Genomic DNA, 17,668 nt, shown 5'->3' with positions numbered 1-17,668 from the left:
GACAAAAATACTATATGACCTTCACCCTCTTTTCAGCTTGTCTTTCCTTCCCTTCCTACAACTCTCATCTCCTTCTACCGTCACAGACACAATTTTCTCCTTTGCTCTCCACCTCTAACCTCATCCAACTTGCCCTACTGACCCCAGCACATCAAGTGATCTGATTCCTTTGTGCCCACTCTCATGCTCTCCTTTACTCGTCTGCTTTCCCTGCTCTAGTCTCCTAAAAAACAAAACACACACCCTTGAACCCACATGCCTCTCCAGCTACTCCCCCATCTCCCTTCCATCTCTAAGCTCAGAGTGTGCTGTCTACATTCACTGTGTGGAGTTCCTCTCCTCCAATTCCATCCTAGCCCTTTTCAATCTGGCCAAGATATGCAGTTAAGGTTGCCCATGCAACCTTAACTCTGCTCTCTTTCAGCAATGCCCCAGTACACATTGTTAACACAAACAAAAATGTATGACTAAGTGTTTTCAGAGCTCTAGTTACACCTTTGCAAATATAAATTTCCATAATTTAGGGCCCATTTCTACAAGTCTTGAACTTAACTGGACTGCTCACATGAGTAAAGATCACTCAAGAGACGTGTGAAAGATTGGGCTCCTTGGAACGGAGGCCTGTCATTCTTGTTTGTCTATAAAGTACCATGCATATCTTTGCATTATTATTATTACAAACACTGTAAACTAACCAATGTTGTTAATCAAACAAGCTACATTTCTGAATCACAAAAACAGTGATTTGTATGAGAAGACCCAATGGAAAATAAAACTGTCATGCATCTTGGGGGGGGAGGAAGGACAACATACCTTTACTCTGCCAACCCCACAGTTCCTGAAATATACTTCACTTCCTTTTACAACCCATTCACTCTCACCCATTGGATTCCATCTAACACTATTAAAAGACAAAAAGGAATGTTTGCACAGGCAACTTTCACTTGCATTTCCCGCTTCTCGGAAGTCTGAGTTTTCCCCCAACTCAACATTCTGCAACAGGACAACACACTACCAAGCAACTGTTAACTCTTCCTTAATGCAGTGAGTTTTTTTGTTTTGTTTTTGTTTTACACTGAATAGTAGGCTCTTTGGGGCAAGGCTGTCTCTTACTGCTTGTTGTAGAACGTCTAGCACAATGGGGCCTTGATCTCAACTGGGGTTTAGGCACTACTGTAATACAATAAAAGAAAATGAGACACTTTATACTGAGAGCATACCCACGCATCTCAATTATTTTTGTAGCTAGTACTACCTTTCCCTCACACTTCTTACTTCATTTTCCTTAACTTTAATGTTGCATGCAGTGTTGTTGTAGCCATGTTGGTCCCAGGATATGAGAGAGACAAGGAAACATATTTGTAACTACTGAACACCAAAAACCATGGATTTAAAAGAGAGACTGATTTCATGGCCCATTAGGACAACTTACTACTAGGGCTGTCAAGCGATTAAAAAAATTAATTGTGATTAATCACACTGTTAAACAACAATAGAACACCATTTTTTTTTATTTTTTGGGGATGTTTCCTACATTTTCTAATATATTGATTTCACTTACAACACAGAATACAAAGTGTACAGTGATCATTTTATATTTATTTTTGATTACCAATATTTTCACTGTAAAAAAGAAAATAATTGTATTCTTCAATTCACCTCATACAAGTACTGTAGTGCAAGCTCTTTATCATGAAAGTTGAACTTACAAATGTAGAATTATGTACAAAAAAAACTGCATTCAAAAATAAAACAATGTAAAACTTTAGAGCCTACAAGTCCACTCAGTCCTACTTCTTGGTCAGCCAATCAGTCAGACAAACAAGGGTGGTTACAATTTGCAGGAGATAATGCTGCTTGTTTACAATGTCACCTGAAAGCGAGAACAGCCATTTGCATGGCACTGTTGTAGCTGGCATTGCAAGATATTTACGTTCCAGATGCTTTAAAGATTCATTCAAAGATTCATGCTTCAACCACCATGCCAGAGGACATGCTTCCATGCTGATGATGGGTTCTGCTTGATAACGATCCAAAGCAGTGCAGACTGACGCATGTTATTTTCATCATCTGAGTCAGATGCTACCAGCAGAGGGTTGAGATTTTCTTTTTTGGTGGTTTGGGTTCTGTAGTTTCCACATCAGAGTGTTGCTCTTTTAAGACTTCTGAAAGCATGCTCCATACCTCATCTCTCTCAGATTTTGGACGGCACTTCAGATTCTTAAACCTTGGGTCAAGTGCTGTAGTATTTTTAGAAATCTCATATTGGTACCTTCTTTACGTTTTGTCAAATCTGCTGTGAAAATGATCTTAAAATGAACATGTGCTGGGTCATCATCTGAGACTGCTATAACATGAAATATATGCAGAATGTGGATAAAACAGAGCAGGAGACTTACAATTCTCCTCCCAAGGAGTACAGTCACAAAATTAATGGACGCTTTTTTTTTTTTAATAAGCATCATCAGCATGGAAGCTTGTCCCCTGGAATGGTGGCCAAAGCATGGAAGGAGCATATGAATGTTTAGCATATCTGGCATGTAAATACCATGCAACACCGACTACAAAAGTGTGATGCGAATGCCTGTTCTCACTTTCAGGTGACATTGTAAGTAAGAAGCAGGGAGCAATATCTCCCATCAACGTATGTTTACTTGTTTGTCTGAGTAATTGGCAGAAGAAGGAGGACTGAGTGGACATGTAGGCTCTAAAAGTTTTACACTGTTTTGGTTTTGAGCGCAGTTATGTAACCAAAAAAAAATAAAAATCTACATTTGTAAGTTGCATTTTCACGATAAAAAATTTGTACTTCAGTACTTGTATGAGGTGAATTAAAAAATACTATTTCTTTTATCATTTTTACAGTGCAAATATTTGTAATCAAAAATAAATATCAAGTGAGCACTGTGCACTTTGTATTCTGTGTTGTAATTGAAATCAATATTGAAAATGTAGAAAAACATCCAAAAATATTTAATACATTTCAATTGATATTCTATTGTTAATCGCAATTAGTTTTTTTTTAGTTAATCGTGTGAGTTAACTGTGATTAACTGAAAGCCCTACTTACTACATCCCTGCTATCTACTAATCTTCCATTGTTCTAGAACTGTAGGGGTGTTAGTTGCCAAATTCATTTTAAGTGGTCTTGCACAGTACTGGTTCTCACCTGGGGGGGGGGTTGTCCACAAGCAGTTTTTAGGGGGTCTGACAAAATAAACCAAGTATCAACCCCAGGCAGTGGAACTTAGGAAGGGAGCGCCACCTCCACCCCGACTCACTTCAGCAGGTCACCCAGCCTGTCTGGGTTTAGAGGGGTGCAACCAAAAATTGAAGGATCACGGCAGAAGAGAGATCTCCCCCAGCCATCAGAAGGGATTGCCTCACAGCCACTGACTCCACAAGAAGGCAGCAGCTAGCCAAGGAGACACACCACAGCTCTGCCCTGCTACATCAGCACTTCAGGGATCAGGGCCAAATGGAAGGCAGAAATCTGCGGGGCATGTGACGCCTCTATGCATCGCCTCTGATTGTGGGTCCGCAGGTTCATCTATTTAAGTTTAGGGGTCCTTGGGTAAAAAAAGGTTGAGAACCACTGGCCTACAACATGTGTGAACCCTTTTTGCTTAACAATCTATCCCACCTTGTATTTAGCTTGGACACTCTAGTTTCCTTCCTTCTGCAGACCTGAGGAAGAGCTGTGTGAGGCTCAAAAGCTTGTTCCTTCCACCAACTGAGGTTGGTCCAATAAAAGATATTACCTCACCCGCCTTGTCTCTAACTTTAACATGTATGTTACTGTGCTGATCTTATATACTAGCTCCTGGATGTCAAATATGTGGCCTAAAGGGTGATTAAATCCAACTCTCACATCAACTTCAAATTTAGCATGCAATTTGACCAACCTCTACTGTCTGGCAGCTCTCACAATTGGTGCTGTGATTGCAATGCAGTTACTACTGAATACTGAGCAACTATGGACAAGCCGAAGAATGGGGCTTTATCAACGGGTATTGAGGGTTAGGCAATGTTAACGACAAGAAGGCCTCCACTATACAACTGCAATTGGCATATATGCCTTGCTGACATTTTAAGGAAGTCCTATTACGAAATAGCCAAGACGAGACACCCAAAGTATGCAGCTGGAAATATTTACTGTGAGTTATAGAGATCAAAACTAGCTGGTATATTGCAGGTTGCCAGGGATGGGAGGTTGGAGAAGAATGGTTGAAATAAAAGGTAAATGGGATAAGATACAGGATTTAAACAGGGGAAGGGGGGGAAAAAAAGGAGTAGGTTTCCTACAGAAGCCGGACTAAGCTTATGCCCCAATCCCTAACGAAATCTGCAAGGGTTTACTTGCACCTACATGCAGCCCCGTTCACTCCAATGAGACTCTACATAGATACAAGGTTCTGTCCACATGGATCCAATTGCACAATCAGGGACCATATTTTCTTGCTCCCAGTGCCACCAAGAGCTCTGAGGAGACCACAGTATTGAGATATATATATATAGATATCTGAATGAAAACCATGGATTTTAACATCCCTGAACTTTGGGAGATCAAAATCCTGTTATGTATTAAGCCTCTCTCTACTTCAGAGTTCCAGAAAGCAAGTATGAGATCCCTGCACTAGTTTGAGCATCTTTTCTAACTTTTGTAATGCAGTCATTTACAGAGTAGCAAATATACTTCTGAAATAACCACATAATTCATGTAAGTCTCATAACAGCTCCAGATTTATGCGATGAGCTCTAGAAATATTTAAATACAGACACAAGGAACTGTCCCCTGCAACCTGAGGTCTATTATAGAGGAGTGTAGCACTACTACAGTTAAGGCAGAGACCATCTTAGGCCTGGCCTATACCGGGGGGGCAGAGGGGAGGAAAAAACTGATCTAAGTTATGCAACTTCAGCTACGTGAATAACGTAACTGAAGTCAACGTACTTAGATCTACCTACCGCGGTGGCTTCACTGAGGTAAGTCGACAGCTGACGCTCTCTCATTGACTCCACCTGCGCCTCTCGTCCTAGTGGAGTACCGGAGTCGACGGGAGAGCGCTTGCCGGTCGATTTATCGCGTCTAGACTCGACACGATAAATTAACCCCCGCTGGATCAATCGCTGCCCATCGATCCAGCACATAATGTAGACAAGCCCTTACTGTTTAGAGCACTTATCAAAATCAGTTTGTTAAAATCCACACACATATTGAGATTGCCTTGAAATTTGCGGTGCCTCATCACAGTCCAGGGGAGGACTAGTTGACCAAAGTTGAGGTTGTTTGAGCAAACTGTTTTCAAAACACAACATCCCTTTAAAAAAAAATTTATGTGATATCAAAATGTTACTATTCTTCATTTTTGGGGGGAATGAAGGTGCATATATGAGGCTCAAATTATTGTACTGATCCATTCCAAACTGATATCACCCAGTCAGGTTTCAACACAGCAACTGTCAAGGCATCCACTGCCCCCGTGGGGAAGTCATATTTCATTTCACTTCACTTCCCAAGCAAATAGAGAACCATGGGGAAAGTGCACAAGGAATGAGAGAGAAACTCATAGGCCTTGCATTTACTAGGATAAAGGTACAGTTTAGTGAACAGAAGCTACCTAAATCTGACCTACACTCAACCACTTGGCCTTCTCCCTCCTCTAAGTAGACTAGCCAGATGTTAACACCTTTTCTTTTTAATCCTAAATATTACCTATGGGACAACACCTTCAGTTATTACTTATTTGTATAGCAGTAGTATCGGATGTGGGCCACCAAATGGTTAGAACTTCCCAAAACCTCAATGCAGCAGAGAGGACAGAAAGGATACACAACAATGCATGAACACGAGTTCGGATACGGGGTTCTACTGAGAATTAAGAATATGCAAGAGTGTTAGAATCTGGTGAAACTCGTATTCCCGTGTTTTCTGGACACGCCTAGTGGAATGCCAGGATGTGGAGGTGAGTGATAACGAAGCTAGCGCTTCTGCAATTCCCGCATACCACAACCCTCTGCCCCACCCAAAAAGAAAGGGCGTGAAATATTAAGCTATGTCTACATTAGCACTTTTGTCGGTATAACTTAGGTAGCTCAGGGTTGTGAAAAAAAAAAACACCAAGAGAAGCGCTGGTCTGGACAGCACTAGGTCAGCAGGAGACGCTCTCCCACCAACATAGCTACCACCGATCGTGATGATTTTATTACATCTCCCATTGGCATAGAGTGGCTACATAAGCAATCTTCTATTGGTACAGCTGTGCCGGAGTAATTTCGCTAGTGTAGACCCGGCCTAAGTTTAACTCTGTATTGTAGAGTTTTCAGATGGTTGAAGTATAGGTACATTTTATATTCTGAAAGGATATGAGACACTGCCAGTCATCCTGAATTTTGAGTTAATATGCTTTAAGTGTAGTAGTTTTTTAAGCCTCAAGAACTGGGAGTCAAGAGTGTTTCTATTCCCAGCTCTCACTGGACTGCTGTATGGTTTCCTGAAAGTCGATCTCTATCATAGTTTCTCCTTTAGTAAAAAGGGTTCATATTTATTTGTCTTTGTACAGCGCTTTGAGATGTTCTGATGGAAAAGGCAAACTAGCATTCAATTACTACTAACTTAATTATCTAAAAGCTTTATAGACATCACCAAGTTATCTACCAGGCATCTATATCTATATTATCTGTGGTGAGCCTACACCTTTGTATATTTAACATGTGATTATAAACACTTTTTCAAAACCAGTTCTGCAGATATCACCATTCTGCAAGTAACAAAATCAGGGCCTTATACTGCACTCTCCCACAACTGTAGGAATTATTTTCTAGAAGATTTAAAGTGAAATATTATCAACTCTGAGATGCTAAACTTTCTTACATCTGTTTATAAAACCATGTAATTAATGTTTTCCCAAAGCAAATGTCAATCTATCCAAAATCCCTAAACATACTATAAGTAACAACACAACACACACAGTGATGGAGTAAAACATGGCCAAATAGATAGGCTGTTTGGACCTAGCATTCTGAAATAGGATTCCTTCAAATAACCATACTGCATCCCCATTTCCCCCTCTTGGGCATTTTGTTTCGTAGCAACACATACTGGTTTTGGAACTCTGCAATTTTAACTGATCAGGGCTATTGCTCCTTGGGGAATTCTGCACACACAAATTCTTGTCTCCCGCAGATTTCTTTGCTTCCCCACAGAAAAATGACTCTCTGACAGGGAAGCTGCAACAGCAATCACGCACCACTCTCTAGCAGCACAGGTACATTGTTTAGGGTATCTGGAACAGCTGGTGGAGAGGTAAATCACTGCAGCCAGTGGCTCCTACCCTGAGCCAGGATCAGCTGCTAGTCCTGGCTGGGCTGGAGACAGGAGAGAACTGGACTTCCTCTTCCCCTGCTAGGAGTGGCTGGGGCTGTGTTAGACCCACTCCCAGAAACCTCCCCCAGCTGCAGGAAGCTCAGCATCCTCTCCTGCTTCCTGCCCCCATCGCTCCTCAGCTGCCGGGAGCTGCTGTCCCATTTGCCCAACCCCCTACCCATACCGGACCTCCCATACTCAGACACCCCCGCCAAGTCTCACCCCGTACACCCAGAACCCCCCTAGTCCTCCATACCTAAACCCCACCACACTGAAGCTCAATCCTGCATCTGGAGCCCCCTGCACCCAGACCTCCTATTTTTCCCCCCACCCCTGCACCCAGACCACCCCCCACTGAGCTCCCTGTATTCAAACCCCCACCCTGATAAGCCCAAGCCCCCACATCCAAACCCCCATGCCACTGACCCCCACTAGCTCCTCCCATACCCCCACTCCATCAAGCCCCACTCCCCTAGCACCCAGGCCCCCTGCTGAGACCCCCACACCCAGACCCCTCCACTGAGCCCCAACCACCTTCACCTGGAAGCCCCAGCAGAGGGGCTTGCCTCTTCACGCAGAACCACCCCCCAACAAGCCTCTGTGCATCCCAATCCCCCCACACCTAGACCCCCCACTGAGCTGCCTACACCCAAATTGTCCCACACAGAATCCTCTCACCCCACACCTGGATCCCCCCAAACTTAGATCCTGCCTCATTGAGCCTGCCTGCCCCACACCTGGTGCACCTGGCACAGAGGGGCAAGGCCCCAGGGTATTTTTGGGCAGGCCCAGGACTTGTGCTGTGTCAAGGTCAGGTGCAGCCTCCCCACTGAGTCTGTGACCCTGGGGGCTGCAGGGTCATCTCCCACCTTCATGCAGCCACTGGCCTGTGCTCCCCACTGCCGTGCTGGAGCCCCTGCATATATTTATTAATAAAACTTGCAAAATTTTAAAATATTGTGCGCAGAATGCCCTCCGGAGTAATATGTCAATGTTCAGATGTTTATCATCATATACCAAAAATTTATGGAAACACTAGATTATGTAAAAAAAAGCTGCTTAAGTAAGTGGTACATGTTCAGTGTTTTTTTCCTTCCAGGTAAATTGCACCCATCAGATTTTGAACATGGTGGTAATGCAAACAATATTTATTCACTGTACAATCATTTAAAACTCTGTTTATCCTAAAAATCATTGTGTTTCTAGTTTCTCTGTTAATGCAGAAACGGATGAAACAGTGTCCTGTCTAAAATACGGGGTTCAGAGTAACAGCTGTGTTAGTCTGTATCCGCAAAAAGAAAAGGAGGACTTGTGGCACCTTAGAGACTAACCAATTTATTTGAGCATAAGCTTTCGTGTCTGATGAAGTGAGCTGTAGCTCATGAAAGCTTATGCTCAAATAAATTGGTTAGTCTCTAAGGTGCCACAAGTCCTCCTTTTCTTTTTGCTGTCTAAAATAGGTTACCGTATACTTTCCCCACGCTTATTTGATCGGTGTGGGGGGGGGGGGGGAGGCGTGTGATATTTGGAGACAGGTTAGACTGTGTGAAGTTTTAGTACTGGAGGGAGTGGGGAAGAGGAGAGAGACCCGTGACTCTCGAGCCCAGACAGCCACCAGCACAGTGTAAAATGAAGGTTTGTTATAAATCCTCCCCCTCAGAATATTACAACATACTGGATACCACAACTTGAGAAACAAGCCCTTCATGTCCCTGTCTCCGCACAGCCCCCGTCCCTCCCGCCCGCCCTCAGCACTGCCCCCCTTCTCCTCTGCTCCCCCCTTTCTCCTTACACCCCCTCCCCCACGCCAGGCTGCCCCCTCGCTCCCCCACATTTCCCCTGCCCGGCCGCCGCGCTCACCCACCTCCCCCGCCCCGCAGCGACGGGCCCTGGGAGCCGCCAGGAGCAGCCCGCAGGCCCCGCCGCCACCGGCAGACGGGACTCGGGTCGCCCGCGTCCTCCCACCAGGCCCTGCCCGGGCAGCGGGCCTGGGTCGCACCTTTAAGAGATTAGACGTCGCCATGTTCCCCCCGCGGGGGCCCCTCCGGGCCGGCGGCGGCTCCTCGCTCCGGGCGCGGGCTCCCGGCCGCTCCGCTTCACATGGCCCCGCGCTCCCGCCGGCCGGGACGGGGCTTCGCTCGGGACAAGGCCGGGCGGAGACACGGGGCTGCGGCCGGCTCGATCCTCCCCACGCAGCCGCCGCTCAGCGCCTCATGGCGGCGCCCACCCAGGAGACACTCGGCCGCGGCCGCGGCTCCGTGCAAGGGCTGGCCTGGCCCGCAGGATGCGGCGCCGAGGAGCCGGCTCCGCCGCCAAGGGGAGAGGCAGGGGCGGGAGGCTCCAGCTGCAGCGCCCTCTGCCGGCCGGGCGGTTCCCCTGACTCCCGTCGACCCCGGCAGACCCCTGCGCCCCTGAGCCCCATCAACCCCCGGGACACCCCAGACCCCTACAGGCCAGCCCCTCAGGACACCCCCGCCTCCTTGGCCCACCCCCTCCTTATCCACCCCCGGCAGACCCTCGTCCTCTGCAGACCACCCCATCCACTCCCGGGAGACCCCTGGACCCTCAGCCCACCCACCCCCCATCTACCCTCGGGAGACCCTCGCCCCCTCGGCCCACCCACCCCCATCTACGCCCGGGAGACCCCTGCTCTCTGACACCAGCCCCCACCCCATTGATAGGTGCTGGAACTAGGGGTGCTGCTGCACCCCCTAGCTTGAAGTGGTTTCCATCCTATACAAGGTTTATAGTTTGGTTCAATGGCTCTCAGCACCCCCACTATACAAATTGTTCCAGGACCCCTGACCCCTACCCCTGGGAGACCCCCCCTCTCCCTGCAGCCCACCCTCATCTGCCTTGGGAGACCTCAGTCCCCTGCAGCCCTGCACCCCCATTTATCTCTGGGAGACCCCTGCTGCCCTGCCTCCAACCCCCCAGGAGACCTCTGCCCTCTGCGGCCTAGCCCCCCTATCTGCCCCTGGAAGACCCCAGCCTTCTTGAGCTCAGCCCAGAGACCCCAGCTCCCTGCAGCCCTGCCCAGCTCCCTCCACCTCCCCCAGAGAGACCCCAGGCCCCTGCAGCCCAGCCTCCCAAGGGGTCATGATTTTTGAACACTTGGCATTGCTAATATTGTGATGTAGTTGTAGGTGTACAGCAAGTGTATGTGAAGCTGTACAATGTGGTAACTATGCTGAACAGTTAACAGAATCCGTACCCCAAGGCATTTCCAGGCCTCTTAAACAATTATGTATGCGCTTAACTTTATGGAGTAAAATATGTAGTAAAAATGTTCAGTTTCCAGGAAAAAATGGGGGGTTTGGTAAATTTGTTCTGCTTTTTTATTTTTTTTAAGCCAAAGGTAAGGAATTCTACCAAAACGGGCTTTCAAAAACAAAAACAAAAAAATTGGATTCAGGTAATTATTTGGGGGAAAAAATGGTGGTTTTTTTTTTAAACAAATCAAATATTTCACCAAAGATTTATTAGCTTCTGTGGGGGTTTTGGTTGAAAAACTTGAAAGTTATAAGTAAAATGAAACTATTATGAACATTTTAGTTTTGGGCAATAGGTCTTTTTGTGTCAAAAAACTATTCTGATGAAAAAATGTCAACCTGCTTTATTCAAAGGTTCGGAAATTCTGGAATTAAAATTGACTGTACAACTTTAATTCAGCCCCTTTGTGTGTAAGCATTGTATGATACAGTCCTTATTTTCTCCCGCATTCAGTGCACAAGATGAATGGTACTCTATCTGTAGATTCCTACCTGCTTAATTGCAGAAGCTGGAAGGGGTGTAAAGCAGAAGCTGACAGGAAGTGAAATGATGGTTTTGCAGTTCAGAAAGTTGAATGCAGCCCCGGAGGACAGGACTCTATCTCTGCCTTTGTTGGGGCAAGTTGTTTAAACCAAATTTTTCACAGGTGGTCAATAACTGTGTGAGTCATCTCTGAGTGCTCATATTAAAATGCCAATTGCCTGATTTGCAGAAGTCCTGAGCAGTCACAACTGCAACTAAATGGGAGCCGTGCATTGACCACAGCATTTTTTTTACTGAACTTTATAAGTATTCTGAAAAATCAGGCCTTAGGCATCTCAAGTTGGGGACCCAGACTCAGTAGACACTTTTGACAGTTTAGGCCATGGCTCAGTTCCCCATCTGTAAAATGGAGACAATAACACCCTCTTACCTCACAGGTGTGCTGTGAAGATAAATTTATGTTTGTAAAGCACTGAGATACTACGGTGATTGTGCCATTGAAAAACCCATAAGGAAATAATTGTGTATTCAGTGCTAGGTATGGAAAATATTCAGTAAATAAGATCTAGGGCCACACTTAAATGATAAGTATAAAAAGAAATATTGAATGGCTACCCATTCAGTGAACACTCTCTCCTAACTTTCCTAACTTTTGAATGCTTGAATTTTAACCTTAAACATTTTCTTTTTGTATGAAATTATATTGTAACATACAACAGACCCGATGGGGGCAAAATCCTTATTGTTTGAGTACTTTATAGAGGAGGGGAGTGAATCTTCAGGCATTTTTTGATTCTGATTAAAAATGATTGACTTACACAAGACCAAAGCGCCTGTGATCTAGTCACGTCAAACTGTAAACATGGTGAGCCAGTACCTAAACACATTCATTTTACAATAAAATATGTGTGCAAAGCAATTTTTACCACAACACAGCTTCTGTTTGTGCCCATATCTGTCCATTTTCTCTCAACTCATGAATTAAAACAAGAAATAAAGTAGATACTGTGCTAAATAAAATCTTCTCGTCTGGGCAGATTTAATGTAGGAACATAGCAATTACCATTGCAATTTGGATCAGACCCAAACCAAGATCCGTGTAGTGTCTTATCCAGTCTGTGACAGTGGCCGGCATCATGCTTCAGAGGGAGGTATTAAAAACAGCGCAGTAGGCAAAAGTGGGATAATCTGCTTCCATCTTGGTCTCTAAATTAGAACTGGTTTAAACCCTAAAGCACAAGATATAATATCCCTTACAAAATTTGTTGCTATTAATTATGATAAATGGGTATTCTTGTTATCCATATAAATGTCCCATCCCTTTCTGAATCTTGTTACATTCTTGGCCTCAATGACTCTGTATGGCAATGATTTCCATAGTCTAATTACACATTGGATGACAAAGTATTTCCTTTTGTCATTTCTCAAGCTGTCGGTCCATGAGCCTAGCCCTTTTCCCTAGCTGTCTTGCAAATGTCCTTGATGCTGTAACAGGTTTCCCCTGGAGTGCCACCTGGAACTGGGGTACCACTGAACACCCCTGACCCACCAGCCTGGGCTCCCTTTACACTATACTGCTGTGACCGGCCTGCACTTTCACCAGCACACATGCAGGTAGGGACACACCCAGCTGCAGTTACATGCAGATGCTGTAATGAGCTCTGCATGGGAAGGCTCCAGCTAAGGAGCTTCCCAGCTACACAGGCATGCACCCCCATCTGAAGAGTAAACCCAAAATTATACTGTCTTTGCTGCACAGGGAACTGTTAAGCATAAGCTCATTAAATTCTCCTCAATGAGGAGAGGAATATACAACAGCTTTCTGCCCTGAGTTATGACTCCCACATACTGGTTTTAGACAAAACATAAACAAGTTTATTAACTACAAAAGATAGATTTTAAGTGATTATAAGGGCTAGCAAACAGATCAAAGCAGATTACCTAGCAAATAAACTGAACACTCAGATTAAGCTTAATATACTACATACATCAGATATGAATAGCAAATCCTCACTCTAAGTGATGATACAAGCAGGCTGCAGATTCGTAAGGGGCAAACTGCACTGGCATACAGCTTGGAATCCCCAGGTGTTCCATTCACATGCTAAAAATCCCGTTAGCCTGGATCCAGCACTACCCCCAGTTCAGTTTTTGTTCCTCAGGTGTTTTCAGGAGTCTCTCTGGGGGGGAGTCAGTGAAGAACTATGATGATGTCACTCCCTTGCCTTAAATAGCTTTTACATATGAGAGGAACCCTTTGTTTCAAAGCTTGGTTCCCATACCAGTCAGTGGAAAAACACCAATATCCCAAGATGGACTCCAGTAACGGGTGACCTGATCACATGTCCCTGTAGTGTCACAGCAGCCATAACTTGGAGGCTGTCTGTAGCATCCTCAGGAAGGCCCCCAGGTGGGAGATAAACTTCTTCTAAGACCTATTGTTTTCTCCTAATGGCTCCTGAATGGGCCCTTCCCAGCCAGCCATCTAGACTGAGAGCCTTTTGCCTAGTGGGTGTTCCCCAGGTTAAACACATTAGTAATACAGATACATAGTCAATATTCCTAACTTCAGATACAAAAATGATACATGCATACAAATAGGATAAACATATTCAGTAAATCATAACCTTTTCAATGCTATCTCACATCACTTACCTTGCACAAAATACATAATGATTATATCATAATCATATCATAATAATATATCTGTGAAGAACATGACATGCAGTGTCACAGCTGCCTCCAAGGGTGGAGTGGGGGAAGCACAATTTGTCACTACAGTTATTTTCCAAGAGAAGATAGATTAAAGAAAGCTGCGGGAAGTTAAAGGAATCAATACGCAGCACGTTTAAAACAAACAAAAGGAAATATTTTTTCACACAATGCACAGTCAACCTGTGGAACTCCTTGCCAGGGGATGTTGTGAAGGCCAAGACTATAACAGGGTTCAAAAAAGAACTAGATAAATTCATGGAGGATAGGTCCATCAATGGCTGTTAGCCAGGATGGGCAGGGATAGTGTCCCTAGCCTCTGTTTGCCAGAAGCTGGGAATGGGTGACAGGGGATGGATCACTTGATGATTACCTGTTCTGTTCATTCCCTCTGGGGCTCCTGGCATTGGCCACTGTCGGAAGACAGGATACTGGGCTAGATGGACCTTTGGTCTGACCCAATATGGCTCTTCTTATGTTCTTATGAATGCAATCAGTTAGGGAGCAAGGAGTACAAAATACAATGCAGCAAGTGTAGCAAGACTAAACAGAAATGCTTGTATTCTGCACCACTATTGTAGTCTAGTAGCAGCACCATTCAAACTTTCACTCTGACTAGCAGGGCTAAGAGTGCCACAGAGCCAGCACCCTCTGCCCCTAATAAGTGTTTTTTCTTTCTTCTTAGCCTCACACGCCCTTTCCCTTTGGCAGCGTTCAGAGTTATATTAATGTTGTGCTCTAGAAAAGTCAGTCTCTCTGAATTGGAAGCAGGGTCACTGCAGTGGAAGGCCTCAAGGAGAAGGGGAGAAGAAGCAAAATGGAGTCTCAAGTTATACTTCATCTCCCTGAGAAAAAAACTATAGTCTATATGTTGAACATAAGAATGGCCATACTGGATCAGACCAAAGGTCCATCTAGCCCAGCATCCTGTCTTCCGACAGTGGCCAATGCCAGATGCCCCAGAGGGAATGAACAGAACAGGTAATCATCGAGTGATCCATCCTCTGTCGCCCGTTCCCAGCTTCTGGCAAAGCTGCATTAAGTGGAAAAGGAAACAGGACTAAGATAGTGGCATAGTCATTAATTAGTTAGGCCCAGATCCACAAAGGGACTTAGGCATTGTGATGCTCAGTGTCGCAGCACCCAACTTCTAGGTGCCTAAAAAACCACTGGAACAACAATTGGATTCGCAAGGCCTGAGTTAGGCACCTAGCTCCCTATACAATGAATGCTGAGGGGGTGCTAAGTGCTTAAGAATGACATTCACAAAAGCCAGCATGCTAAGTGAGAAGCTGCCTAAGCACCCAATGGGTGATGTCAACAAGAGAGGTGTTTCCTAAGCCCTGCCCCTTTCATGGAGATAGGCACCTAAGTCTGGGCTGCAGGGAGATGCCTTTCTCTGCTTGTGATCAACTACTGAACCAGGCAGCTTCAGCGCCTAAGTATTTTCTTGCAAGAATGAGATAGGTGGGTTGTGATGGGTTCGGTCACAGAGACCCCAAATAAATCCGTTTTACTCTGTATAAAGCTTATACAGGGTAAACTCATAAATTGTCTGCCCTCTATAACACTGATAGAGAGATATGCACAGCTGTTTGCTCCCCCAGGTATTAATTCCTTACCCTGGGTTCAATAATAAACAAAAGTGATTTTATTAAGAATAAAAAGTAGGATTTAAGTGGTTTCAAGTAACAACAGACAGAACAAAGTAAGTGACCAAGAAAAATAAAGCAAAAACATGCACGTCTAAGCCTAATACATTAAGAAACTGAATACAGGTAAATCTCACCCTCAGAGATGTTCCAATAAGCTTCTTTCACAGACTAGACTCCTTCTTAGTCTGGGTCCTATCCTTTCCCCTGGTACAGTTCTTGTTAGTTCCAGCTCAGGTGGATTTCTATGGGATTTCTCATGACTGGCAGCCCCCTTTGTTCTGTTTCACCCCCTTTTATAGCTTTGGCACAAGGTGGGAATCCTTTGTCTCTCTCTGGGTTTCCACCCTTCCTTCTAAATGGAAAAGCACCAGGTTTAAGATGGATTCCAGTATGAGGTAACCTGGTCACATATCCTGTGAGGCCCCAAGCCTCCATTCTTTCCGGCCTGACTCACATGAACACAGGAAGGCTTACAAGTAAACAGAACCATTTACAACCAATTGTCCTGGTTGATGGGAGCCATCAAGATTCTAAACCACCATTAATGGCCCAAACTTTGCATAATTACAATAGGACTTCAGAGTAATACTTCATATTTCTAGCTTTAGATACAAGAATGATACATACATACAGATAGGATCACACTCTCAGTAAACTATAAGCTTTGTAATGATACCTTACAAGAAACCTTTAGCATAAAGCATGTTCCGAGTACATTATATTCACACTTATAAACATATTTCCATAAAACATATGGAGTGCAACGTCACACGGATGTCTGCCTAATTCCAGACAAAATGGAGATGGGGGAGGTAAGGAGAAGGAGGAGGTGGTGGTGATGGTTCCCACTTTATAACTTTTAGCCCATTAGTTAGAGCACACACTTGGGATGAGGGAGACATAGGTTCAATTGCCCCTTCTTCCTGAATGGGGAGAAAATAGTTAAAGAACTCACCTGAGAGGTGTGGGAGACAGGGAAGGTGGCAACTGAGCAAGGGTTTGTGGTATCCCAGTGGAGCCTAAAACTGGGATTTATACACCTAAATTTGGAGCGTAGACAGATAAATCCATTTTTGGATCTAGGCCTTAACGCACTAAGTTCCCAAAGGTGGGTTATTCCTTTTAGGATAGAAAATTAGTGGTCAGAAGACACTGGAGTATTAAATTATCCTAATCCATTTTTATTTACAAATGCACAGTTCCCAGACTTTTGAACAAAAGTGGGAATTAATTGAAAAAAACAGCAAAATTCAAGCTTGCAAAGTGGACTCATATCCATGACTTTTCTCACCAATGTCTTAATGTACAGTTCTCTACAGGCCAAATTCTGAAGTCCTTATTCAGACAAGAGTCTCAAGGACTTCAGGATTTGGCCCTTTTCCCAGCAGAACTCAGATTCTTCTCCATATAACTAAGTTTTCAGAGGTTCCTCTCATAGCTTGAAAGGCTCTGTGTGCAACTCCAACCCAAACACAATACTTCCCTTCAGTCCATGCTCGGTTGGTGCCTGTCCAGATTCCTTTACTAGACCAGTCGCTCCTCAAGTACTTCAGTGGGACTAGCTATGTGTCTGAAGTTAAGCATCTGCATAAATGTTTGCAGAATTCGGGATAGAGAGGGTAACATGAGACAAGTCATTGAACCTATGTTTCTATTAATCTATGAATTGAAGTTTCCTCTTTTTAAAAAATGGGAATAATAACATTGGCCTTATAGAGATATTGTGAGGATCAATCAATGGGCATGTAGTGTGTTGGAGATGTAAAGTGCTGAGTGTTAATATTAGTATAGACTAGAGTTATTGGTTCACGAGCTGACAAGCCTCGTTCTCTCAGACGAAATGCTTCCTATCTCTTTCATATATCTTCTTTAATATGAGGTTATTTCCAATGGCTCTGTAATGGTTTAATTTCCATTTACAAAGATGAATCTTCACCTCAATTACTAACTTTTATACCTTAAATTTTTATATCTTTGCTATTTCTGCCACAATTTAGTGGGTTTTTTTAGTAATTTTTGCTTTTGAGAAAGGATTTTAGCCAAGATGCAAATTGATATGCAGACGGTGACTTCAGTTCTCAAACATTGGCACAGAGTTTGTAGTACAAAACCACAATGCAACTCATCAGAATTTCATGACTTGTAAATGTTGCTTATCCAGCATTCAAACAGGATGAAC

The 17,668-nt window shown here is 44.3% G+C and overlaps 1 protein-coding gene across 1 annotated transcript in view; it reads right to left on the bottom strand.

The window, feature by feature from the left end:
• Positions 1-9,668, bottom strand: part of CUL5 (cullin 5) — a 74,903-nt gene extending 65,235 nt beyond the window's left edge. The window contains exon 1 of the mRNA XM_084624408.1: positions 9,366-9,668. Within this exon, the coding sequence (XP_084480534.1) occupies positions 9,366-9,389 (24 nt within the window). The 5' untranslated portion in view covers positions 9,390-9,668. The remainder of the gene's footprint in view (positions 1-9,365) is intronic.
• Positions 9,669-17,668: the final 8,000 nt, after the last annotated feature.

This window comes from Lepidochelys olivacea (assembly GCF_965140295.1).
Source record: "Lepidochelys olivacea isolate rLepOli2 genome assembly, chromosome: 1".
Classification (NCBI taxonomy): Eukaryota; Metazoa; Chordata; order Testudines; family Cheloniidae; genus Lepidochelys; species Lepidochelys olivacea.
This window is presented reverse-complemented; position numbering and strand designations above follow the sequence as displayed.